The following is a 20,422-nucleotide window of genomic DNA, read 5'->3' as shown; positions in this document are numbered from 1 at the left end:
TCCTGGAATCAAGAACCAGGGCTTTGGGGGTTGACCACATCTACTCTCAGTATGACAATTCCAGTAAAAATCTAGGTCCATTGAATGTAACTTTAAAATTTTAAGTTGTGTGCCTCTTTATACAATCATAGAATTTTGGCCTTCAGTAGGTATTTGTGAAAATATTGAGGTCTAAGCACCTGATATACAATGATATGAAAGAAGCATACCTTCTTCAAATTGAAAGTCATAATGATATACTTGGCAAATAAGAGGTGCTGTAGATTTCAAAATGTGGTTAACTTAAGAGGTGTTTCAATATGTTGAAACAAGAGAACATTCACAGATGCTTGTATATGCCATGTGGTACAGGCATACAGGTTAGCATGAATACATGATTTACAGAATGGGATTACAGGAATATGCCAGAAAGAAATATTTAATGCTTAGAGAAATACTGGTTGGAGTCATTGGTGTTAATGCAGCCACGCTGTGAAAGAGGACAGATATATCAACAATTGTACAACTAGATTTGATTTTATAGTGTAAGATAAATATAGAGCTAGGAAATTTAGATTTTTGAAAGAAGTCTTTATGATACCATTTGAGTCTATATGACATAACTCACAGAGAGTGCCGCAGAAGAAAGTTCAGGGTCAATAAATCTGAATAATAATATGTATCATCACCTGATCCCAAGAAATGTAAGGTCATTTCAAATATATTTACCTCTTACCTATCATGATTTCTTGATCATTTCTTCCAAAAGGCATTTCCCAGATCAAGTATTCCTACCTCAGATCTAAGGATGGTTTTGGACCCTGTCAAGGGCACAGTCTTCCTCTGTCTCACTGGACTTGGCACCGTTGGGAACAGCTTAGTTTTTGTGAGTTATATGCACATGTTCCAAAGTACTGAGCAGAAACCCATACACCTCATTCTTGCTCACTTGGCATTTACAAATATCATAATGCTTTTTTCAAAAGGGATTCGAAGGACAATAGGAGCCTTTAATTTTGACAACTTCTTAGATGACACCAGCTGTAAAGTTGCTGTCTACCTGGCAAGAGTGTCCCGGGGCCTCTCCATCTGTACCAGCAGTCTCCTTACTGTGGTCCAGGCCATCACAATCAGTCCCAGACACTCAATGTGTCAGAGGCTCAAACTAAAAACCCCACAGCACATTCTTTCCTCACTCCTCTGCCTGTGGATACTCAATTCCTTGATCAGCATGAACTTACTATCTTACGTTAAAAATGTCAATCGTGTAAACATCACACAGTTCAGAGAAGATGGCGATTTTTGCTATTTTCTGCCTGAAAGCTGGATAACAAGATGGATTTTCCTCACCCTCATGGTCTTGAGAGATGCAGTCTTTCAGGGTGCCATGGGAGGCGCCAGTGGCTACATGGTATTTCTTCTCCATAAGCATCACCAGCATGTCCTCTACCTTCAGACCTCCAAACTTCTCTACAGAACTCCCCCTGAACTGAGAGCTGCCCAGAGTGTCCTCCTTCTGATGATGTGTTTTATTTTCTTTTATTGGGCAGATTGTTTTATTTCTTTATTCTTTACATTGACCATAGAGAATTATTCTACAGTACTAGATGTTCCAGAGTTTTTAACCATTGGTTATGCAGTTCTTAGCCCCTTCATACTGATTCATAGAGATGAACATCTAATTAAATGTTGTCACACTCAGTAAGAGAGATCAGAAATTGATAAATGTCCATTGATCCTTCAAGCATGCAAATTAGAAAACTTGATAATTTTATTTTGGTGCTATAATACAGGATCTATTAAGTGTATTTACATAAAAGTGGATTTTCACTAAACAAATGGTGACAGTGCTTATCTAATAATGAAGCTGAGGAAAATACAAAGCTTCAACTCTCTGTTTCTCCATCTTGCCATACTTCATGAAATAGCTGGTATTCTCTTGTATCTAAAAAAGATCATTCATGATCATCACTTCTGGTAGCAGAGGGAGTCATGGCAGCACACAATCAATATATGTTAGAGGCAGTATATAGTTATCACAGTGAATCCAATTGAATTATGCTATTAATAGGCTAGCAATTACAGTAAAAATAGTTGCATAACATTTAGTTTTGAGAAACTTATGACTTAGAAAGTCTGCATAATTACTTTCAGAGTCACACTTTGACCTAAAATTTTCAGTTTCAGATTCCATCTTTCAGATGTAGCTGTTTATGTTTATTTTGTTGCCATCTTAGTTTGAGTGTTTGAGATAGTCTTTGTAAATAGTCTGACTGGCTGGGGATTTTCTATCTGAACTGGTTTAGCTTAACCAAAGGGTTTCTTTTTCCTTTACATTTCAAAATGTATGTATCAGACATTGAACAAAAACCTTCATAGGCTGCAAAAGTATTTTCAAAAACCAAACATCTAGTAACAATTCCTTTTGCTTGTGACTAAAGACAGCTATAAAGATCCATCTCAGATATTTCTCATTGAACTTATGATAGAATGGGCAAGTTCAATGCTACAGTATGATATATAAGGAGTGTTCATAATTCACTTTAAAATCTGTGTGGACTAATCCTTTTTAAAGTATGTGGAACAATATTTAATGGCTTATTACCAACAATATGATTCAAGGAAATAATATGAAAAAAATGGAAAGCATAATTGCCTCATTTGAGAGAACCTAAGTTGATGGAAATATATGAAGATGAATTTCATAGTTTCCTCATAGTGCTCATTGGATAATTTATTCATCTATTCACATGAAATTTGTAAATAACCAAAATACTGACTTTGAAAATAACTTCTGTCTCTGTTTGAAGAAGAGTGGTTTTTACCTAGAATGGCCTGATGAACTTAAACTGCCAGTCTCTGACTCTGAGACCTAGGAAAGGTTCTAGCTCCCAATTAAATGATGATTTGATTTTGATTTTTTTTTAAAAAGAATACCCAAGCCATATGTGGGAAGAAGCATAGTTTTGAGAATAAGGTATTTGATCAAATCTCCTTGAAAGAACTGTGATCCTTTTTCTGATGTTACATACTAAAGAACATATAGGAGGCTCTGGACAGATGGCTCCTCCAAAGGGCCTGAGTTCAATTCCCAGAAACCACATGGTGGCTCACAGCCATCTCTAATGGCATCTGATGCCCTGTTCTGGAGTGTCTGAAAATAGCTATGTAAAATAAATAAATAATTTTTTAAAAAGAACAAATTGGAATTGATGTAGACAGACTTAGACTCCTTGTTTCTCTCTTCCCTTACTGAGTATATTTTGGTCTTTCTATTGAAGAAGGATGAATGTTTTCGTCTTTGAATTTGATTGTCTTAGTCCATCATGATTAGGGGTTTGATTTCTTTATAAAATTGCATTTGCTTAAGAACAAGACAGTCTTCCTGTGGCAGACTTCTGAATAGTTTGTGTAGGAAGTAAGACACGGGAAGTATTTCTGAATGTATCATTAGTAGATGATGACAGATAAAGGAATGTTAGTCCTTGAATGCAATGAGGAATGACATAAAAAGCGCAAACCATGAAGACCATTCAATTCAGCATGGAAATATAGAGGATATATAGCTAGAAAAAAAAAGTAAAAATAAATACTGAAGGGTTAGGTAAAGTTTGGGTTCCACGAATCAAAACTATTTTGTTTCCCACTAAAATGTAGAATTAAGAATGCGTAAATTGCACTAGGAGTAATATTATATAGTAGAAAGAGAGGGATGCATGAGTGGCTTTGTTGCACACCAAGTATTGTAGGAGCTAGGAGGCAGACACAGGAAACACTAAGCATTAGAACATAGTTCCAAGTCAAACACAAGTACTGAGGGGGACTTTGCAATGGTTTGCCTGTGAGTACTGTTATACTTGGCTTCAGCTGTAAACTTGACACAACTCAGAGCCATCTGGGAACAGGGAACCTCAATCAAAGAACTGACCAGGACAGATTTTCTTGTTCTAATACATTTTCTAGTGTTGTGATAAAACCTCAGGACAAAAAACAACTCATGGAAGAATGGTTGTATTCTAGATTACACTCTCTACATCACACTCCATGACAGTGGGAAGTCAGGGCAGGAACTCAAGACAGGAACCTGGAGACAGACCATAAAGGAAACCTTCTCATTGGCTTATTCTCCATGGTTTGCTTATCCTAATTACTTATACACCTCAGGGCTACTTGCCTAGAGTGGCACCACCACATTGAGCTTTGGACTTCCCCTTCAATCATTAATCAAGAAAATGCCAGACAGACTTGCTTATCATCCAAATTTATAGGGGCCTTTTCTCAACTGAGGGTTCTTGTCCCCAGTGAAATTATTCTAGCTTGTGTCAAATGGGGAACAAATAAACAAACACACAAAAGTACTAGTCAACATTGCCTGTATGTGAGGCATTTCTTAGTTGCTAATTGATATAAAGGAACCCATCCCAATGTGGGTGGTGCCTTTTGCAGGTGGACCTCAGCTATATAAGAAAGGCACCTGAGCACTCAAGAGTGAGCAAGCTAGTTAGCAGTGTATCTCCAGGTTCCTTCATCTTCTCCTGCGTGAGATCCTGTCTAGTTTCCCTCAGTGATGGGCTGTAACTTTCTTCTGAGATGGAAGTGTAAACCAAATTAACACTTTCTTCCCCAAGATGGTGTTGATCACAATCACAGAAAGCAGGTTACCTTTACAACAGATTATTTGACATAGGAAGTAAAGATGGCCCAAGAGTTCTAATTTTTGGAAGATGAGATTAAACCTTCCCAACTGTACTAATAAGGGTTCTCTAGAGTCACAGAACTTATGTCTCTATATTAAGGGAATTTATTGTAATGACTTACAATTTGCTGTCCAATTAACCAAATAATGAGTAATTGTGAATGAAAAGACCAAGAATCTTGTAGTTGCTCAATCTCATTTGGCTGGTTGTTTCAGCTGGTCTACTCTATAAGCGGGGATACTGAAGAAATAGTTTCAACAAATATGCTTGCAAGTAAGTACAAGCAGGTGAGGAAGAAGAGTGAGTCTTCCTTCTTCCAATGTCGTTATTTAGGCCTCCACAGAAGGCGAGGCCTTGATTGAAGGTATGTAACACCAAGCCTGGGTTTGTTCTGTCCCAAACTGGCCTTGAACGCAGAGAGCAGAGATCTGCTTGCTTCTGTCTTTTGAGATTAAAAGCCTGTACTACTTTGCCTGGGCCTAACCTTTTAATTGCCACTATGCCTCAAGTTCTCCAAGTCAAGATCTTGGTCAGAAGCCTGTGTCTTACAGTCTCAAGACCTTGATTAGAGGTGTGCCTTCCATTTCTGGAGTTCATTCCAAATGTAGTCAAGTTTACAACCCGGAATAGCCATTACATAAACTTAACAAGAGGCAGGGCAGTGGGTGATGGGGCAGAAGGCCCTATCAAAAAACAACAATGTTTATATTCAGAATAACCATGATCAATATTTTATGAATTAAATAAAACATTGAAAATTATAATGCATAACCCTAAATGCATCATGCCTTCTTAACTAATAGCAAATTTTACATTAGAATTTTTTTTACCTGAGACAAAATACTATTGATCACTGGACATCTAGGAAAAACTGAAAGTCCATGTCCTGAAATTAATTCAACTTTGAAGTTTCTGGTTTTACCCTTCTGCTCTCAAACCTTCTAAGAAAATGACTGCAGGATCTTTAGGTAGAGTAAGAGGAAAGAGAACTCATTTCTTCCAGTGTGCAAGACCATATGAGGGTATACATTCAAGATGATCTGTGTCTGAAAGCTAACTGAATTCTAAGCATGAATGAGGAGAAAAGATTATCTATCTACTCTAGTGTTCACAGTCAGCCCACACTGGGGAAGGGACCTAAGACCTTTGGGGGAGCCCAGAAAATCATGTATGAATCTCAGACATTGTAACAAGAAGCTATAAATTTGATTGGATCCAAAATCTTGGATACTTCAAGATGTTAGAGATGCTAGAATGTCTAGAAAGCTGGAAGAAGAGGTTTTTATCAGCCTCCCACTCCACTGTGTCATCATATGATTTTGAATCCCTTGCTTACTTGGGGCAAACAATGGAAATGATACCATTGCTAGGAAGCTAGAGCTACAATTAAGAAGAAACTATAGCTCCTAAGTGGCATGCCACAAAAGCCATCAAAGCACCAGCCTGATCCTCCTTCCTGCACTAGCCATCAGCAGTAGTAAAATGCCTTAGCAGGATCTGTTCGAAATCCTGCCAAAATGACAACACCAAAACATCTCAGCCTCCAGCCTTCACAGCCTTCACATGGAAACATATGTCCATGGTTGTGCATCTCCTTTCCCACCTCAGCAGGAGCTGTTCCACAGGAGCTGTACACAGTGGCAGCACCTCCTCTCTAGCTCCACACCACCCACAACAGCCCCACAGAGATTGCATCTCAGCAAAATCAGATTGCAGCCTGGAAGAATTTTTCACCCTAACCCTTGGGCCAATGCAGGGAAATGGGGAGGGAGGGCTACCAATCACTGGCCAAGAAAACTGATCAATCCTCAAGCTTCCTACAAAAACCCACCAATCCATTAGCAGGAAAACCACCAATCCCTGAACAGGAAAAAACACCAGTTCTAAGCTTGAAATTCCACCAATCATCACTCTGGAAATCTTTGCCCTGAGTAGCTACACCTCCACAGAAATCCTATATAAACACTGACCCTTTGTCCAATTTTCTGTTGTCAGTTCTCAGGACCAGAGGACAATCATTGCTGGATTTGTCACTTGAACCCTGCAATAAATCTCTCATGAGGTTTTTCTTCTGCCTGGTGTGACTCTCTTGTTTCACAAAGCCAAAATTTTTTTTAAAAATTAAAATAAAAATAAATAAATAAATAAATAAAGCAATGGAGAGAAGAGTAGAGAAGAGAGGAGAGAAAAGGAGAAGGAGGAGGAGGAAGAGAAGGGAGAAGGGGGAGGAGGAGAAGGAGAAGGAGAAGGAAGCCCTTGCAGGGCTGAAGTTCCTGAGCTCAGCTTGAGATACTCTTCCCCTCGGAGCTTTAAGACTTCTGCTGAGGAGGCTTCCTCACAGAGATATGTAGTCCCTGGATCCTCATGTTTCAGGATACCCTTCCATTAGGAAACTGTCTCACCTCAGAGCTGTCTGGTTCTTGAAGTCCTGTGTCTCAGAATAACTTCCGCTGAGATACCTTTCCCTTCAGAGCTGTATGGTTCCAGGGCTTCCAAGTCCCAGGATACTCTTCCATACAAGCAGACACACTTACAGGAATGATCATTCACAGAAGAAAATACTACTATGCAAAAAGAGTACTGCTCAGACTCATGCCTGACATTACTAATGCTTTCTTGAAAAGTTATTTGCATCTTGGATACAAGGAAAGAAGAAATGTTTTTGTAGTTTATTAAGGAAATACTTTTTCTCTTCATAATAATGCTTGGCACCTGTTTCTGTGAATTACGTGAACAGTTTGTGGAGAGGCACAGAGAAGAAACCCATATACCTTATTCTTACCTGTTTGGCTTTTACAAACATCATACTCCTTCTTGAAAAAGGATTGCCAAAGACAATAGCAGCTTTTGGCTTGAGAAACTTCCTAAATGACACAAACTGTAAGATTCTCCTTTACTTGGAGAGAGAGGGTAGCCCATGGCCTCTCCATTTGCACCAGCAGTCTCTGACCTGTGGTCTAGGCCATCATCCTTAGTCCCAGAGAATCTGGGTGAAGAGGCTTATACAAAAGTCTGCATGGCACATCCTTCCACTCTTCTCATTCTTTTGGATACTCAAAGATTTAATAAATGTTAACCTAATCCCTTCCATCAAATGCACAAGCCTTGATATGTCACAGCTTAAGACTGTCTACAACTATTGTTATTTTATGTTAGAAAGTCAGAAAATAAAGTGGATTGTTCTCACTCTTGTGGTTCTGAGAGATGCAGTGTTTCAGGGTGCCATGGGAGGGGCCAGTGGTTACCTGGTATTTTTTCTCTACATGCACCACCATCATGTCCTCTACCTTCAGAACTCCAAGGTTCTCTACAGAACTCCCCATGAGCTGAGAGCTGACCAGAGTGTCCTCTGTCTGATACTACGTTTTGTTTTCTTCTACTGGATAGATTGTGCCTTTCCTCTTTTCCTAAATCTCTCTTTAGGGGACTGTTCATTGGTGACAAATATTCACAAATTTTCTCACTTTTGTTTATGCAATCTAGCTCCATTGTGCTGATTCACAGAGATGGACTTCTGACTAAATGTTGACATGCTCAGAGAGAAAATGAGAAAATGCATTTATCTATATGTTCAGTAATTATGAAAGAACTTTCAGTTCTACAGTATTGTGGTAAGACAAAATTCCACAAAGTAGCTTGTGTGTTTATTTTTAGACAATAATCCTCGTGATTCACAGCCTTGAGCTAAAAGACATCTTAGCAAAATACTGTGTTATAGAAACATTGTTCTCCATTTTCCCATTCTTTTGAAGGAATTTGATTAACTTTTTTACATTTACATAAATTTACTGTTAACAAAGAGTTCACTTAGAGTCATGACTGTATAGCACCTGTATGCCAGACGCTTGTAGATGTTGGAAAAGACCATTAAATTCCCTGACTACAGTTAAATCAAACTTAAATGCCCTGAAAATCTCTCATTGGTGTTATAGTCATGAATGTTTGTAGCTCGCCAGCTACAACAGAGAACTGCATACACCTAAAAGGGAGGCTGTCAATGCAATAGGACAGGCGGGCAAGAGAAGAATGAGGCTCAAAGTTTAATTTTCAGCTCTGTGTTTATATAGGCAAACCCCAAAGATCCATCCCTTTGTTTCAGCTAGATTGAGTTGCAAAGCAAGCTCCAGAGGTGGTCAACTCCTCAAGATTCTATAGGAATGCAAATTTTGTTTTAACAATATGAACTAACCAGTACCCCGGAGCTCTTGTCTTTAGCTGCATATGTATCAAAAGATGGCCTAGTCAGCCATCACTGCAAAGAGAGGCCCATTGGACTTGCAAACTTTATATGCCTCAGTATAGGGGAACGCTAGGGCCAAAAAGGGGGAGTGGGTGGGTAGGGGATTGGGGGGGGGGTGGGTATGGGGGACCTTTGGGATAGCATTGAAAATGTAAACGAGGAAAATTCCTAAGGGAAAAAAAAAAAAGAAAAAAAAAGGAATGCAAATGTAGCAAGGTCAGGCACTGACTCCAGCCATGTTGTAAAACCGTCAGCGTTTGTTTAGCCTATTCAAACCTGGAGGAAGGGCACAATTCCCCCTTTTTTATTTTTTAAAAATGAGCAAAACTGGGTGGGGGCTCAAGATTTACTTGTACTCCGTGAACTCATCTATGAAATATGATGACTAGGTGGCCATGTCAGTCTTAGGTCTGGATATATATTGCTCCTTCTTACCCAACTTGGAGAACAAGCACACCTTGTTGGTGTTTGTCTAGACAAACATGTCCTTTTAGTGTTTGTTTGGACAAACATGGTCTTTGTGGCACTTGTCACTATCTTAGGTTAATAGTAGCTCAAGAACACCAGTTGCTCATCTCTGACCACCAGCCCTCATATGCACACCATATTCCCATTCAGGCCAAAGCCACAAAGGACATATGAATATGCACTCAATGCATTTCTTCAAAACGATGAGTAGCTGACATGGTGAATAACTGAGCTTGCTGAAGGTGATCCTGTGTGAAGGCAACCAATCTGCTTAAGATACAAAGTCAAAGGTTAAAAACAACAGAATTAAAGTTGTCTGAGGGAATGTCCTAGGTATTCAATTCAGCTGCTTAATTAGCAAAGATCAGACACAAAGTCTGGCAACCAGGTGTATGGAAGGTGGCTTTGAAAGTTGATAGAAAATACTTAACTTCTCTCCTAAGAGTGGAGACAATGCCCAAGTCAACTCAGTTGGCTTATAGACATTTTTAGCAATCTTCGTAACTATAATCATATTTACTAGAAGACTCAGAATCTGTGTCCATTTGGTGGACCAGTCTTTCAAGCAGCCATCGGGCTCTGTCTTTTTGAGAAAAAATACAGAAAGAACCTCGTCCCCATATTAAAACAGGGTCAAGACCATTCTATGTATTAGTTTGGGGGAGGGTCCCGCCATTTAACCATGGCATATGAGCTGGAAGTGACTAGATGCCAGTGATGATCTGCCGCAGAATGATTTTTAACATTAGTTTGCAAAAAAATTAAAACAAATACAACAAAAGCAAGGTGTGCTTTGGTGACCTTGGAGAATATAACTTCCCACTTTTTGTTTTTTATGAAGATATTATTTTAAAGTTTCACAATACCTTGTCCTTGGAAATTATAAAGAATCCCAGTAATATGGGTAGTATTAAATTGTCTATAAAATATCTCAAATGCTTGAGTTTAATAGCCAGTTCCATTATCTGTTTTAATCTGAACTGGTACAACAAACATAGAAAAACAATTCAGGCAATGACTAATTGCATTTTTATTTGCTTCTCCTGTTAAAGCAGTTGCAACTAGAAAACCTGAAGAGGCATCAATAGTCACATGTGCATATTTTACTTTTCCAAAATCAGGAATATGAGTACCATCCATTTGCAATAATTGATTACGTATAAGTCCTCAAGGTTTAACACCATTATGTGGTACAGGTAGAAATTGAGGACACTGAGAACAAGTCTCTACAATTTGACTTGCACATTGTCCAGAATTACCAAATTATTGTCTCAAGCGAATACTATTTTGATGATGTAAAGAATGAGATTGTATGGCCAATTATTCCTACCTGATATACAAATCTGTTGTGCCATTGCCCTAAGGTATCTTGTTCAGGCAGTCCAGGATGAGCTCTTAAATGTCCAAAGACAGTCCTTTAAAGGAACAGTACTTTCTCTTAATCTGAGTTGTATTTGCATTGCAAAATTTGAGAATTAGCAGTATCTAAAAAAGGAACAATTTCAAGCAATTGTAACGATGAGCTATATATTGGCTATCAGTATACAAGTAAAAGCTTGATTTTTCAACATTTCAAAAACAATGGCTACAGCACATAATTCAATAATCTATGCTGAAGCAAAGGGAAACGCACGAGAATAAACATGTGATCCAATTACACACACACACACATTATATACATATGCCCATTAGGTAAGCCATCTGTAAATGACTATATATACAAACCTATGGGAAATACAAAAGCATTCATAGAAGCAAATTGTAACAGCTTGTCTTGTGGATAATGATTATAAATTTTGCCTAAAATATTTGCTATGCAGTAGGCCAAATATCAGTATTCTGCAATAACCAATTTAATTGCTGTTTGAAATAAGGAATAAATGTTTCATCAGATTCTTAAGACATTCTCTCCAAATACTTTCATGATTCTATCCTACAATTGTGTATTAACACAGAAACAACTTCATAATAGGGTGTTCAAACTTTACTTGGAGATGAAGAAAGATGAATCCACATTAATAGTCCCTTTTGCCAAAGAATATCTGTGGGGACATTGTCTAACAATAACTAACACAAACAGCCAACAATTGATTACCATTACCGTAGCTATTTGTCTCTTACCAGTTAATTTGCATCCACCTTGAGAACATCAAACAAAGGCTTAAGTCCTCCCGTGGTGAGCTAAAGGTGAGGTCTTAGCTGATTAACATCTCCTAGAAGCCTTTTAAAGTAAGTTTGAATTTTCTGTGCCACAGTTTGTTTAGAATATAACTGATGTCCCAAATATCGAAAAGCACATTGCCTTTCAATCTTTTCTGGAGCAACAATTACTCCCCAAAAATTTAAAGCTTGTATAAAAGCAAAGGTTTGTAGTAAAATTCCCCTTCAGAGGGATTAGCTAATAAAATATCCATATAGTGAATAAGATACACTGAAGGATTCAAACTTCTTGTATTGAAGCAGCAACAATTTATTTTATATAATGAAGGGCTATTAGCCATTCCCTGTGGCAAAAGTTTCCAATGATATGACTTCATGGACTCCTTACAAGCTGACTAAAAGCAAACCCTTACAATCATCAAGATGCAAAGGGACAGTATTAAAACAATCCTACTTTCATTAACCTTTCATCAATCTTAAGTTTGAACTTTGGTTTGAACAACACCTGGATAGCTCTATAATGATGCTGTTTTGGCTTAAAAATTATTCCCAGGTCCCTGGATGCTAAGGCCCAAAAAAACTTCCTTAGCCAGGGTTTGCAAGAAAAAAGAAATGTCATACAAGCCACCCTGAGACAGCTCTCAGCTTTGCACTAAATAAAATATAAATGTTTACTGTAGTCTCCTGCAAGACAACAGCCTCCACTTGCTTGATTTTTTTCTTAATTAAAATATGGGTGAGTTAAAAATCCCAAGCCCGTGATCCAACTGCAAACTGCAGTCAATGGAACACTGGCAGTTTAACCATAATTATAAGGTGTCCCCCCCCAATATTAGAGCATAACCATAACGTTGGAAAGCAAAATCCAATTTTAAACAACCTGTTCTCTTTAAAATCAATAGCAAGAGCCTTACTTTCATGTTGCAAACTTTGCAGCCAGATCTTTTATATGAATGCACGAAAGTGTAACTTTTATTTTCTTTTATTTAGTTATTATTTAAACAAATTTTTGTTATATATGCTCTTCATTTACATTTCAAATGCTATCCCAAAGTCCCTTTACCCTCCCCACACCCTGCTCCTCAACCCACTCACTCCTGCTTCCTGGCCCTGGCATTCCACTGTATTGGGGCATATAATCTTTGCAAGAACATGGGCCTTTCCTTCCAATGATGGCAAACTAGGCTGTCATCTGCTACATATACAGCTAGAGACACGAGCTCTGGGGTTGCTGGTTAGTTCATATTGTTGTTCCACCTATAGGGTTACAGACCCCTTCGGCTCCTTGGGAACTTTCTCTAGCTCCTCCATTGGGGGCCCTATGTTCCATTTAATAGATGACTGTGAGCATCCACTTCGCAGGCACTGGCATAGCCTCACAAGACACACCTATATCAGGGTCATGTCAGCAAATCTTGCTGGCATATGCAATAGGCTCATAGTTTGGTGGCTTATTATGGTATGGATCCCTGGGTGGGGCAGTCTCTGGATGGTCCTTACTTCCACCTCAGCTTCAAACTTTGTTCCTATAACTTCTTCCATGGGTATTTTGTTCCCCATTCTAAGGAGAGATGAAGTATCCACACTTTGGTCTTCCTTCTTCTTGAGTTTCATGTGTTTTGCAAATTGTATCTTGAGTATTCTAAGATTCCGGGCTAATATTCACTTAGCAGTGAGTGCATATCATGTGAGTTCTTTTGTGATTGAGTTACCTCACTCAGAATGATATCCTCCAGGTCCATCCATTTGCCTAAGAATTTCATAAATTTGTTGTTTTTAATAGCTGAGTTGTCCTCCACTGTGTAAATGTACATTTCCTATATCCATTCCTCTATTGAGAGACATCTGGGTTATTTCCAGCTTCTAGCTATTATAAATAAGGCTGCTATGAACATAATGGAGCATGTGTTCTTATTACCAGTAGAAACATCTTCTGGGTATATGCCCAGGAGAGGTATTGCTGGATCTGCCAGTAGTACTATGCCCAATTTCCTGAGGAACCACCAAACTGATTTCCAGAGTGGTTGTACAAGCTTTCAATCCCACCAGCAATGGAGGAGTGCTCCTCTTTCTCCACATCCTCTCCAGCATTTGCTATCACCTGAATTTTTGATCCTAGCCATTCTGACTGGTGTGAGGTGGAATCTCAGGGATGTTTTGAATTGCATTTGCCTGATGATTAAGGATGTTGAACATTTTTTCAGGTGCTTCTCAGCCATTCGGTATTCCTCAGTTGAGAATTCTTTGTTTAGCTCTGTACCCCATTTTTCAAAGGGGTTATTTGATTTTCTGGAGTCCACCTTCTTGAGTTCTTTGTATATATTAGATATTACTCCCCTATGGGATTTATGATTGGTAAAAATCCGTTCCTAGTAGGTTGGTGGCATTTTTGTCTTATTGACAGTGTCTTTTGCATTACATAAGCTTTGCAAATTTATGGGGTCCCCTTGGTCACTTCTCAATCTTGCAGCACAAGCCATTGGTGTTCTGTTCTGTAATTTTTCCTCAGTTCCATATCTTCGAGGCTTTCCCCCACTTTCTTTGTTTTCTAATTAGGTATTTTTATTTTATTAGGTTTTTTTTTATTTATTAGGTATTTTCTTCATTTACATTTCCAGTGCCATCCCAAAAGTCCCCCATACCCTACCCCCCAATCCACTACCCACCAACTATCACTTCTTGGCCCTGGTGTTCCCCTGTACTGAGGCATATAAAGTTTGCAAGACCAATGGGCCTCTCTTTCCAATGAGTGCTGACTAGGACATGTTCTGATACATATGCAGCTAGAGACACGAGCTCTGGGGTTTACTGGTTAGTTCATATTGTTGTTCTACCTATAGGGTTGTAGACCCCTTTAGCTCATTGGGTACTTTCTCTAGCTCCTCCATTGGGTTCCCTGTGATCCATCCAATAACTGACTGTGAGCATCCACTTATGTGTTTGCTAGGCCCCTGCATAGCCTCAGAAGAGACAGCTATACCTGGGTCCTTTCAATAAAATCTTGCTGGTGTATGCAATGGTATCAGCATTTGGAGGTTGATTATGGGATGGATCCCTGGGTATGGCAGTCTCTAAATAGTTCATCCTTTCATCTCAGATCCAAACTTTGTCTCTGTAACTCCTTCCATGGGTGTTTTGTTCCCAATTCTAAGAAGGGGCAAAGTGTCCAAACTTTGGTGTTCGTTCTTTTTGAGTTTCATGTGTTTTGCAAATTGTATCTTGTATCTTGGGTATTCTAAGTTTCTGGGCTAATATCCACTTATCAGTGAGTACATATCATGTGAGTTCTTTTGTGATTGGGTTACCTCACTCAGGATGATATCCTCCAGGTCCATCCATTTGCCTAGGAATTTCATAAATTCATTCTTTTTAATAGCTGAGTAGTACTCCATTGTGTAGATGTACCACATTTTCTGTATCCATTCCTCTGTTGAGGGGCATCTGGGTTCTTTCTAGCTTCTGGCAATTATAAATAAGGCTGCTATGAACATAGTGGAGCATGTGTCCTTCTTATTAGTTGGAACATCTTCTGGATATATGCCCAGGAGAGGTATTGTGGGATCCTCAGGTAGTACTATGTCCAATTTTCTGAGCAACCACCAGACTGATTTCCAGAGTGGTTGTACAAGCTTACAATCCCACCAACAATGGAGGAGTGTTCCTCTTTCTCCACATCCTTGCCAGCATCTGCTGTCCCCTGAATTTTTGATCTTAGCCATTCTGACTGGTGTGAGGCAGAATCTCAGGCTTGTTTTGATTTGCATTTCCCTGATGATTAAGGGTGCTGAACATTTTTTCAGGTACTTCTCAGCCATTTGTTATTCCTCAGTTGAGAATTCTTTGTTAGGTCTGAGCCCAATTTTTTAATGGGGTTATTTGATTTTCTGGAGTCTAACTTCTTGAGTTTTTATATATATTGGATATTAGTCCCCTATCTGATTTAGGATTGGTAAAGATCCTTTCCCAATCTGTTGGTGGCCTTTTTATCTTATTATCAGTGTCTTTTGCCTTACAGAAACTTTGCAATTTTATGAGGTCCCTGTGATTGTTTGTATATCCTTGGGCCAGGGAGTGGCACCATCTGGAGGTGTGGCCTTGTTGGAATAGGTGTGACCTGGTTGGAATGGGTGTGTCACTGTGGGTGTGGGCATAAGATCCTCACCCTAGTTGCCTGGAAGTCAGTCTTCCACTAGCAGCCTTTGGATGAAGACAGAACTCTCAGCTCCTCCTGCACCATGTCTGCCTGGATACTGCCATGCTCCCACCTTGATGATAATGGACTGAACCTCTGAACCTGTAAGCCAGCCCCAATTAAATGTTGTTTTCTATAAGACTTGCCTTGGGCATGGTGTCTGTTCACAGCAGTAAAACCCTAACTAAGATAGAAGTTGGTACTGGGAATCGGGTATTGCTGTGATAGGCCTGACCATGCTTTTATTTGAAAGAATGTGGATTTTTGGACTTTGGATTTGGAACTCAGTGGAATGCTTTAAATGGGGCATAAAGACTGTTTTGGTGGTATTTTGGTGAAGAATGTGACTACTTTTTACCCTTGTCTGAAAAGTCTGCCTGAGGCTGAGGTGAAGAGACTTGGATTAATTGCATTAATTGCATTGACAAAGGAAGTTTCAAAAGAGCCCAGCAGAGACTTTGTTCTCTGGTTAAGTCTCTAAAGAGAAGTTTGAACAAGCATAGCATGCTTAGAAAGGCAAAATATAAAATATATGGTTCGAGTATTAAAGGCATTCCAGGAAGTGAAATGGAGCAAAATCCTGTGTTCTAGGAAATAACAGATTAAGGGAGTGGGACCTTGGGGCAAGACCCTATCCAGCTGAATTTAGAACCAGGCATGGTGGTACACACCTTTAATCCCATGAGACAGGCATGCTGATCTCTGCATTCAAGGTCAATCTACAGAGCAAGAACCAAGGTAGCCAAGCTTAGGTAGTGAAGGATTTAGAAAACAACGCTAGTGATAATGTAATAGTACAAGGGTACTAGTACATGTTCTAGTTCCTGTAAGCAGCAGAACTCAGCAGCTTCAGCCATGTGGCTCTGGCTCTAGAGTTAAGAGTGGAAGGAACTACTGGGAAAATTGATGCTGGTAAGCTGGAGCTAAGGAATTAGCAGTGATTAAGAAGAGACCAGCATCACTGAGGTGAAATCTTCTAGAAATTGTTTTCTGGGAGCACAAAGAAGCTGTGTTCCAGAGATACCCAAGGTTGTACCTCATGCTGTGGCTGGACTTGGTAATGTGTAAGAGTCACTCAAGTGGTAATGCTTGTGAAGGAATGAAGGGATGGATCATGGAGAGAAGCTGAGGCTTAGCACTGTGAGAGGCCAGGGAAGGCCAATGGAGAAGGTGAAGCCTCAGCTGTAGTTGATGGCCCAGGAATGAAGGGGTCATGTGAAGGATTTGAGGCTTGGCACCTTGAAGAGAGCCTATGAGAGGCTATTGGTGAAGCCTAGTTGGAGTGGAACACCCCAGTATATTGGAGATGTCAGTACCATGGGATGATCACCAAGAACAGCAGCCGTAGTAGAGTGGATCAACCTGAGCTTAGAATGCTACAGAAGGCAGAGCTGGAAAAGTGATGCCAGCCCTTAGGAGGATTCCAAAAGATCAGTGGAATCCCAGACACTGAAACAAGAAGCTGTAACATTGAAATTGCCTTGGAGACTCAAAGATGTTAAAGATGCCAGAGCCATGGAATACATGCTGAGGAAAGCTGCTAACAGGGAGTGGAACCAGCCCAGGAGAAAGCAGTTTGTTGTAGTCAACAAAGATGAAAAAGGAGTGGAGACCTGAAGACCGCTTTGGCATCAGCCATGAAGATGCAGAGTTTGGAGTTTTCCCAGCTGGTTTCCTGCCTTGCTTTGGGGATTACAGTTAATTAAGTTGAATGAATCTCAGAAGAGACCCTGGACTTTTAACATTGTTGCGACTGCTATAGACTACGAGGACTTTGAAAGTTGGACTAAATGCATTTTGCATTATGCTATGTTTAAGTATGGCCCCCATAGACTCATGTTTTTGAACAAGTCTATGGGGACCAGGGAGTGGAGTGTGATGGTTTGTATATCCTTGGACCAGGGAGTAGCACCATCTGGAGGTGTGGCCTTGTTGGAGTAGGTGTGACATGGTTGGAATGGGTGTGTCACTGTGGGTATGGGCATAAGATCCTCACCCTAGATGCCTGGAAGTCAGTTTTCCACTAGCAACCTTTGGATAAAGACATAGAACTCTCATCTCCTCCTGCACCATGCCTGCCTGGATACTGCCATGCTCCCACCTTGATGATAATGGACTGAACCTCTGAACCTGTAAGCCAGCCCCAATTAAATGTTGTTTTCTATAAGACTTGCCTTGGGCATGGTGTCTGTTCACAGCAGTAAAACCCTAACTAAGACAGTCCCATTTGTCGATTCTCAATCTTACAGCACAAGCCATTGCTGTTCTATTCAGGAATTTTTCCCCTGTACCCATATCTTCGAGGCTTTTCTCCACTTTCTCCTCTATACATTTCACCGTCTCTGGTTTTATGTGGAGTTCCTTGATCCACTTAGATGTGACCTTAGTATCAATTCACATTCTAATACATGATAACTGCCAGTTGTGCCAGCACCATTTGTTGAAAATGCTGTCTTTTTTCCACTGGATGGTTTTAGCTCCCTTGTCAAAGATCAAGCGACCATAGGTGTGTGGGTTCATTTTTGGGTCTTCAATTCTATTCCATTGGTCTACTTGTCTGTTGTTATACCAGTAACATGCAGTTTTTATCACAATTGCTCTGTGGTCCAGCTTTAGTTCAGGCATGGTGATTCTACCAGAGGTTCTTTTATCCTTGAGAAGACTTTTTGCTATCCTAGGTTTTTTGCTATTCCAAATGAATTTGCAAATTGCCCTTTCTAATTCGTTGAAGAATTGAGTTGGAATTTTGATGGGGATTGCATTGAATCTGTAGATTGCTTTTGGCAAGATAGCCATTTTTACTAGATTGACCCTGCCAATCCATGAGCATGGGAGATCTTTCCATCTTCTGACATCTTCTTTAATTTCTTTCTTCAGAGACTTAAAGTTCTTATCGTACAGATCTTTCACATCCTTAGTTAGAGTCATACCAAGGTATTTTATATATTTTTGTGACTATTGAGAAGGGTGTTGCTTCCCTAATTTCTTTCTCAGCCTGTTTGTCCTTTGTGTAGAGAAAGGCAATTGACTTGTTTGAGATAATTTTATATCCAGCTACTTCACCCCATCATGATAAAAGTAATGAAAGGTCAGGAATTCAAGGTCTATACCTAAAAATAATGAAAGCAATATATAGCAAACCAGTAGCCAACATCAAAGTAAATGGAGAGAAACCTGAAGCAATCCCACTAACATCAGGGACTAGACAAGGCTGCCCACTTTCTCCCTACATATTCAACATTGTACTTGAAGTCCTAGCCAGAGCAATTAAACAAAAGGAGATCAACGGGATACAAATTGGAAAGGAAGAAGTCAAAATATCACTATTTGCTGATGGTACGATAGTATATATAAGTGACCCTAAAAATTTCACCAGAGAACTTCTAAACCTGATAAGCAGCTTCAGTGCAGTAGCTGGATATAAAATTAACTCAAACAAATCAGTGGCCTTTCTCTATACAAAGCATAAACAGGATGAGAAAGAAATTAGGGAAACAACACCCTTCACAATAGTCACAAAAATATATAAAATTCCTTGGTATGACTCTAACTAAGGAAGTGAAAGGCCTGTATGATAAGAACTTCAAGTCTCTGAAGAAAGAAATTGAAGACCTCAGAAGATCTCCCATGCTCATGGATTGGCAGGATTAATATAGCTAAAATGGCTATCCTGCCGAAAGCAATCTACAGATTCAATGCAATCCCCATCAAAATTCCAACTCAATTCTTCACTGAGTTAGAAAGGGCAATTTGCATATTCATGTGGAATTACAAAATATGTAGGATAGCAAAAACTATTCTCAACAATAAAAGAACCTCTGAGGGAATCACCATGCCTGACCTCAAGCTGTACTACAGAGCAATTGCTATAAAAATGTCATGGTACTAGTACAGGGACAGACAGGTAGATCAATGGAATAGATTTGAAAACCTAGACATAAACCCACACTCCTATGGTTATTTGATCTTTGATATGGGAGCTACAACCATCCAGTGGAAAAAAGACAACATTTTCAACAAATGGTGCTGGCACAACTGGCGGTTATCATATCTATCATATCATATATCCATTCTTATCTCCTTGTACAAAGCTCAAGTCTAAGTGGTTCAAAGAACTCCACATAAAACCAAAGACACTGAAATTTATAGAGGAGAAATTGGGGGAAAGCCTTGAAGATATGGACACAGGGGAAAAATTGAGTAGAACAACAATGGCCTGGCTATAAGATCAAGAATCAACAAATGGGACCTTATAAAATTGTAAAGGCAATTTTCTGTAGGGCAAAAGATACTGTCAACATGACAAAAAGGCCACCAACAGATTGGGAAAGAATTTTTACCAATTCTATATCTGATAGGGGACTAATATCCAATATATATAAAAAGAGGCCAAGAAGCTGAACTCCAGAAATACCCATGGAAGGAGTTATAGATACAAAGTTTGGAGCTAAGACGAAAGAATGGACCACCCAGAGACTGCCCCTCCCGAGGGTCCATCCCATAATCAGCCACCAAATGCAGACACTATTCCATATTCCAGCAAGATTTTGCTGAAAGGTCCCTGATATAGCTGTCTCCTGTGAGGCTCTGCCAGTGGCTGGCAAATACAGAAGTGGATGCTCACAGTCATCTATAGGATAGAACACAGGGCCCCCAATGGAGGAGCTAGAGAAAGTACCGAAGGAT

At 39.5% G+C, this 20,422-nt stretch overlaps 1 protein-coding gene and 1 pseudogene across 1 annotated transcript; both read left to right on the top strand.

The window, feature by feature from the left end:
* Nucleotides 1–787: 787 nt before the first annotated feature.
* Nucleotides 788–1,684, top strand: Vmn1r211 (vomeronasal 1 receptor 211). The gene has a single exon (NM_134243.1). It carries the CDS (start codon nt 788–790, stop codon nt 1,682–1,684), a length of 897 nt encoding a protein of 298 aa, NP_599004.1.
* On the top strand, nt 7,225–8,288 carry Vmn1r-ps114 (vomeronasal 1 receptor, pseudogene 114; annotated as a pseudogene).

The sequence above is a fragment of the Mus musculus genome, chromosome 13 (genome assembly GCF_000001635.26).
Source record: "Mus musculus strain C57BL/6J chromosome 13, GRCm38.p6 C57BL/6J".
NCBI lineage: Eukaryota > Metazoa > Chordata > Mammalia > Rodentia > Muridae > Mus > Mus musculus.
Note: the sequence above shows the minus strand (reverse complement) of the source record. Positions and strands in the feature narration are given on the sequence as shown.

Excerpts from the sequence above, each read along its gene's own strand:
- Vmn1r211 (NM_134243.1), top strand. The coding sequence starts at position 788 with ATGGTTTTGGACCCTGTCAAGGGCACAGTCTTCCTCTGTCTCACTGGA.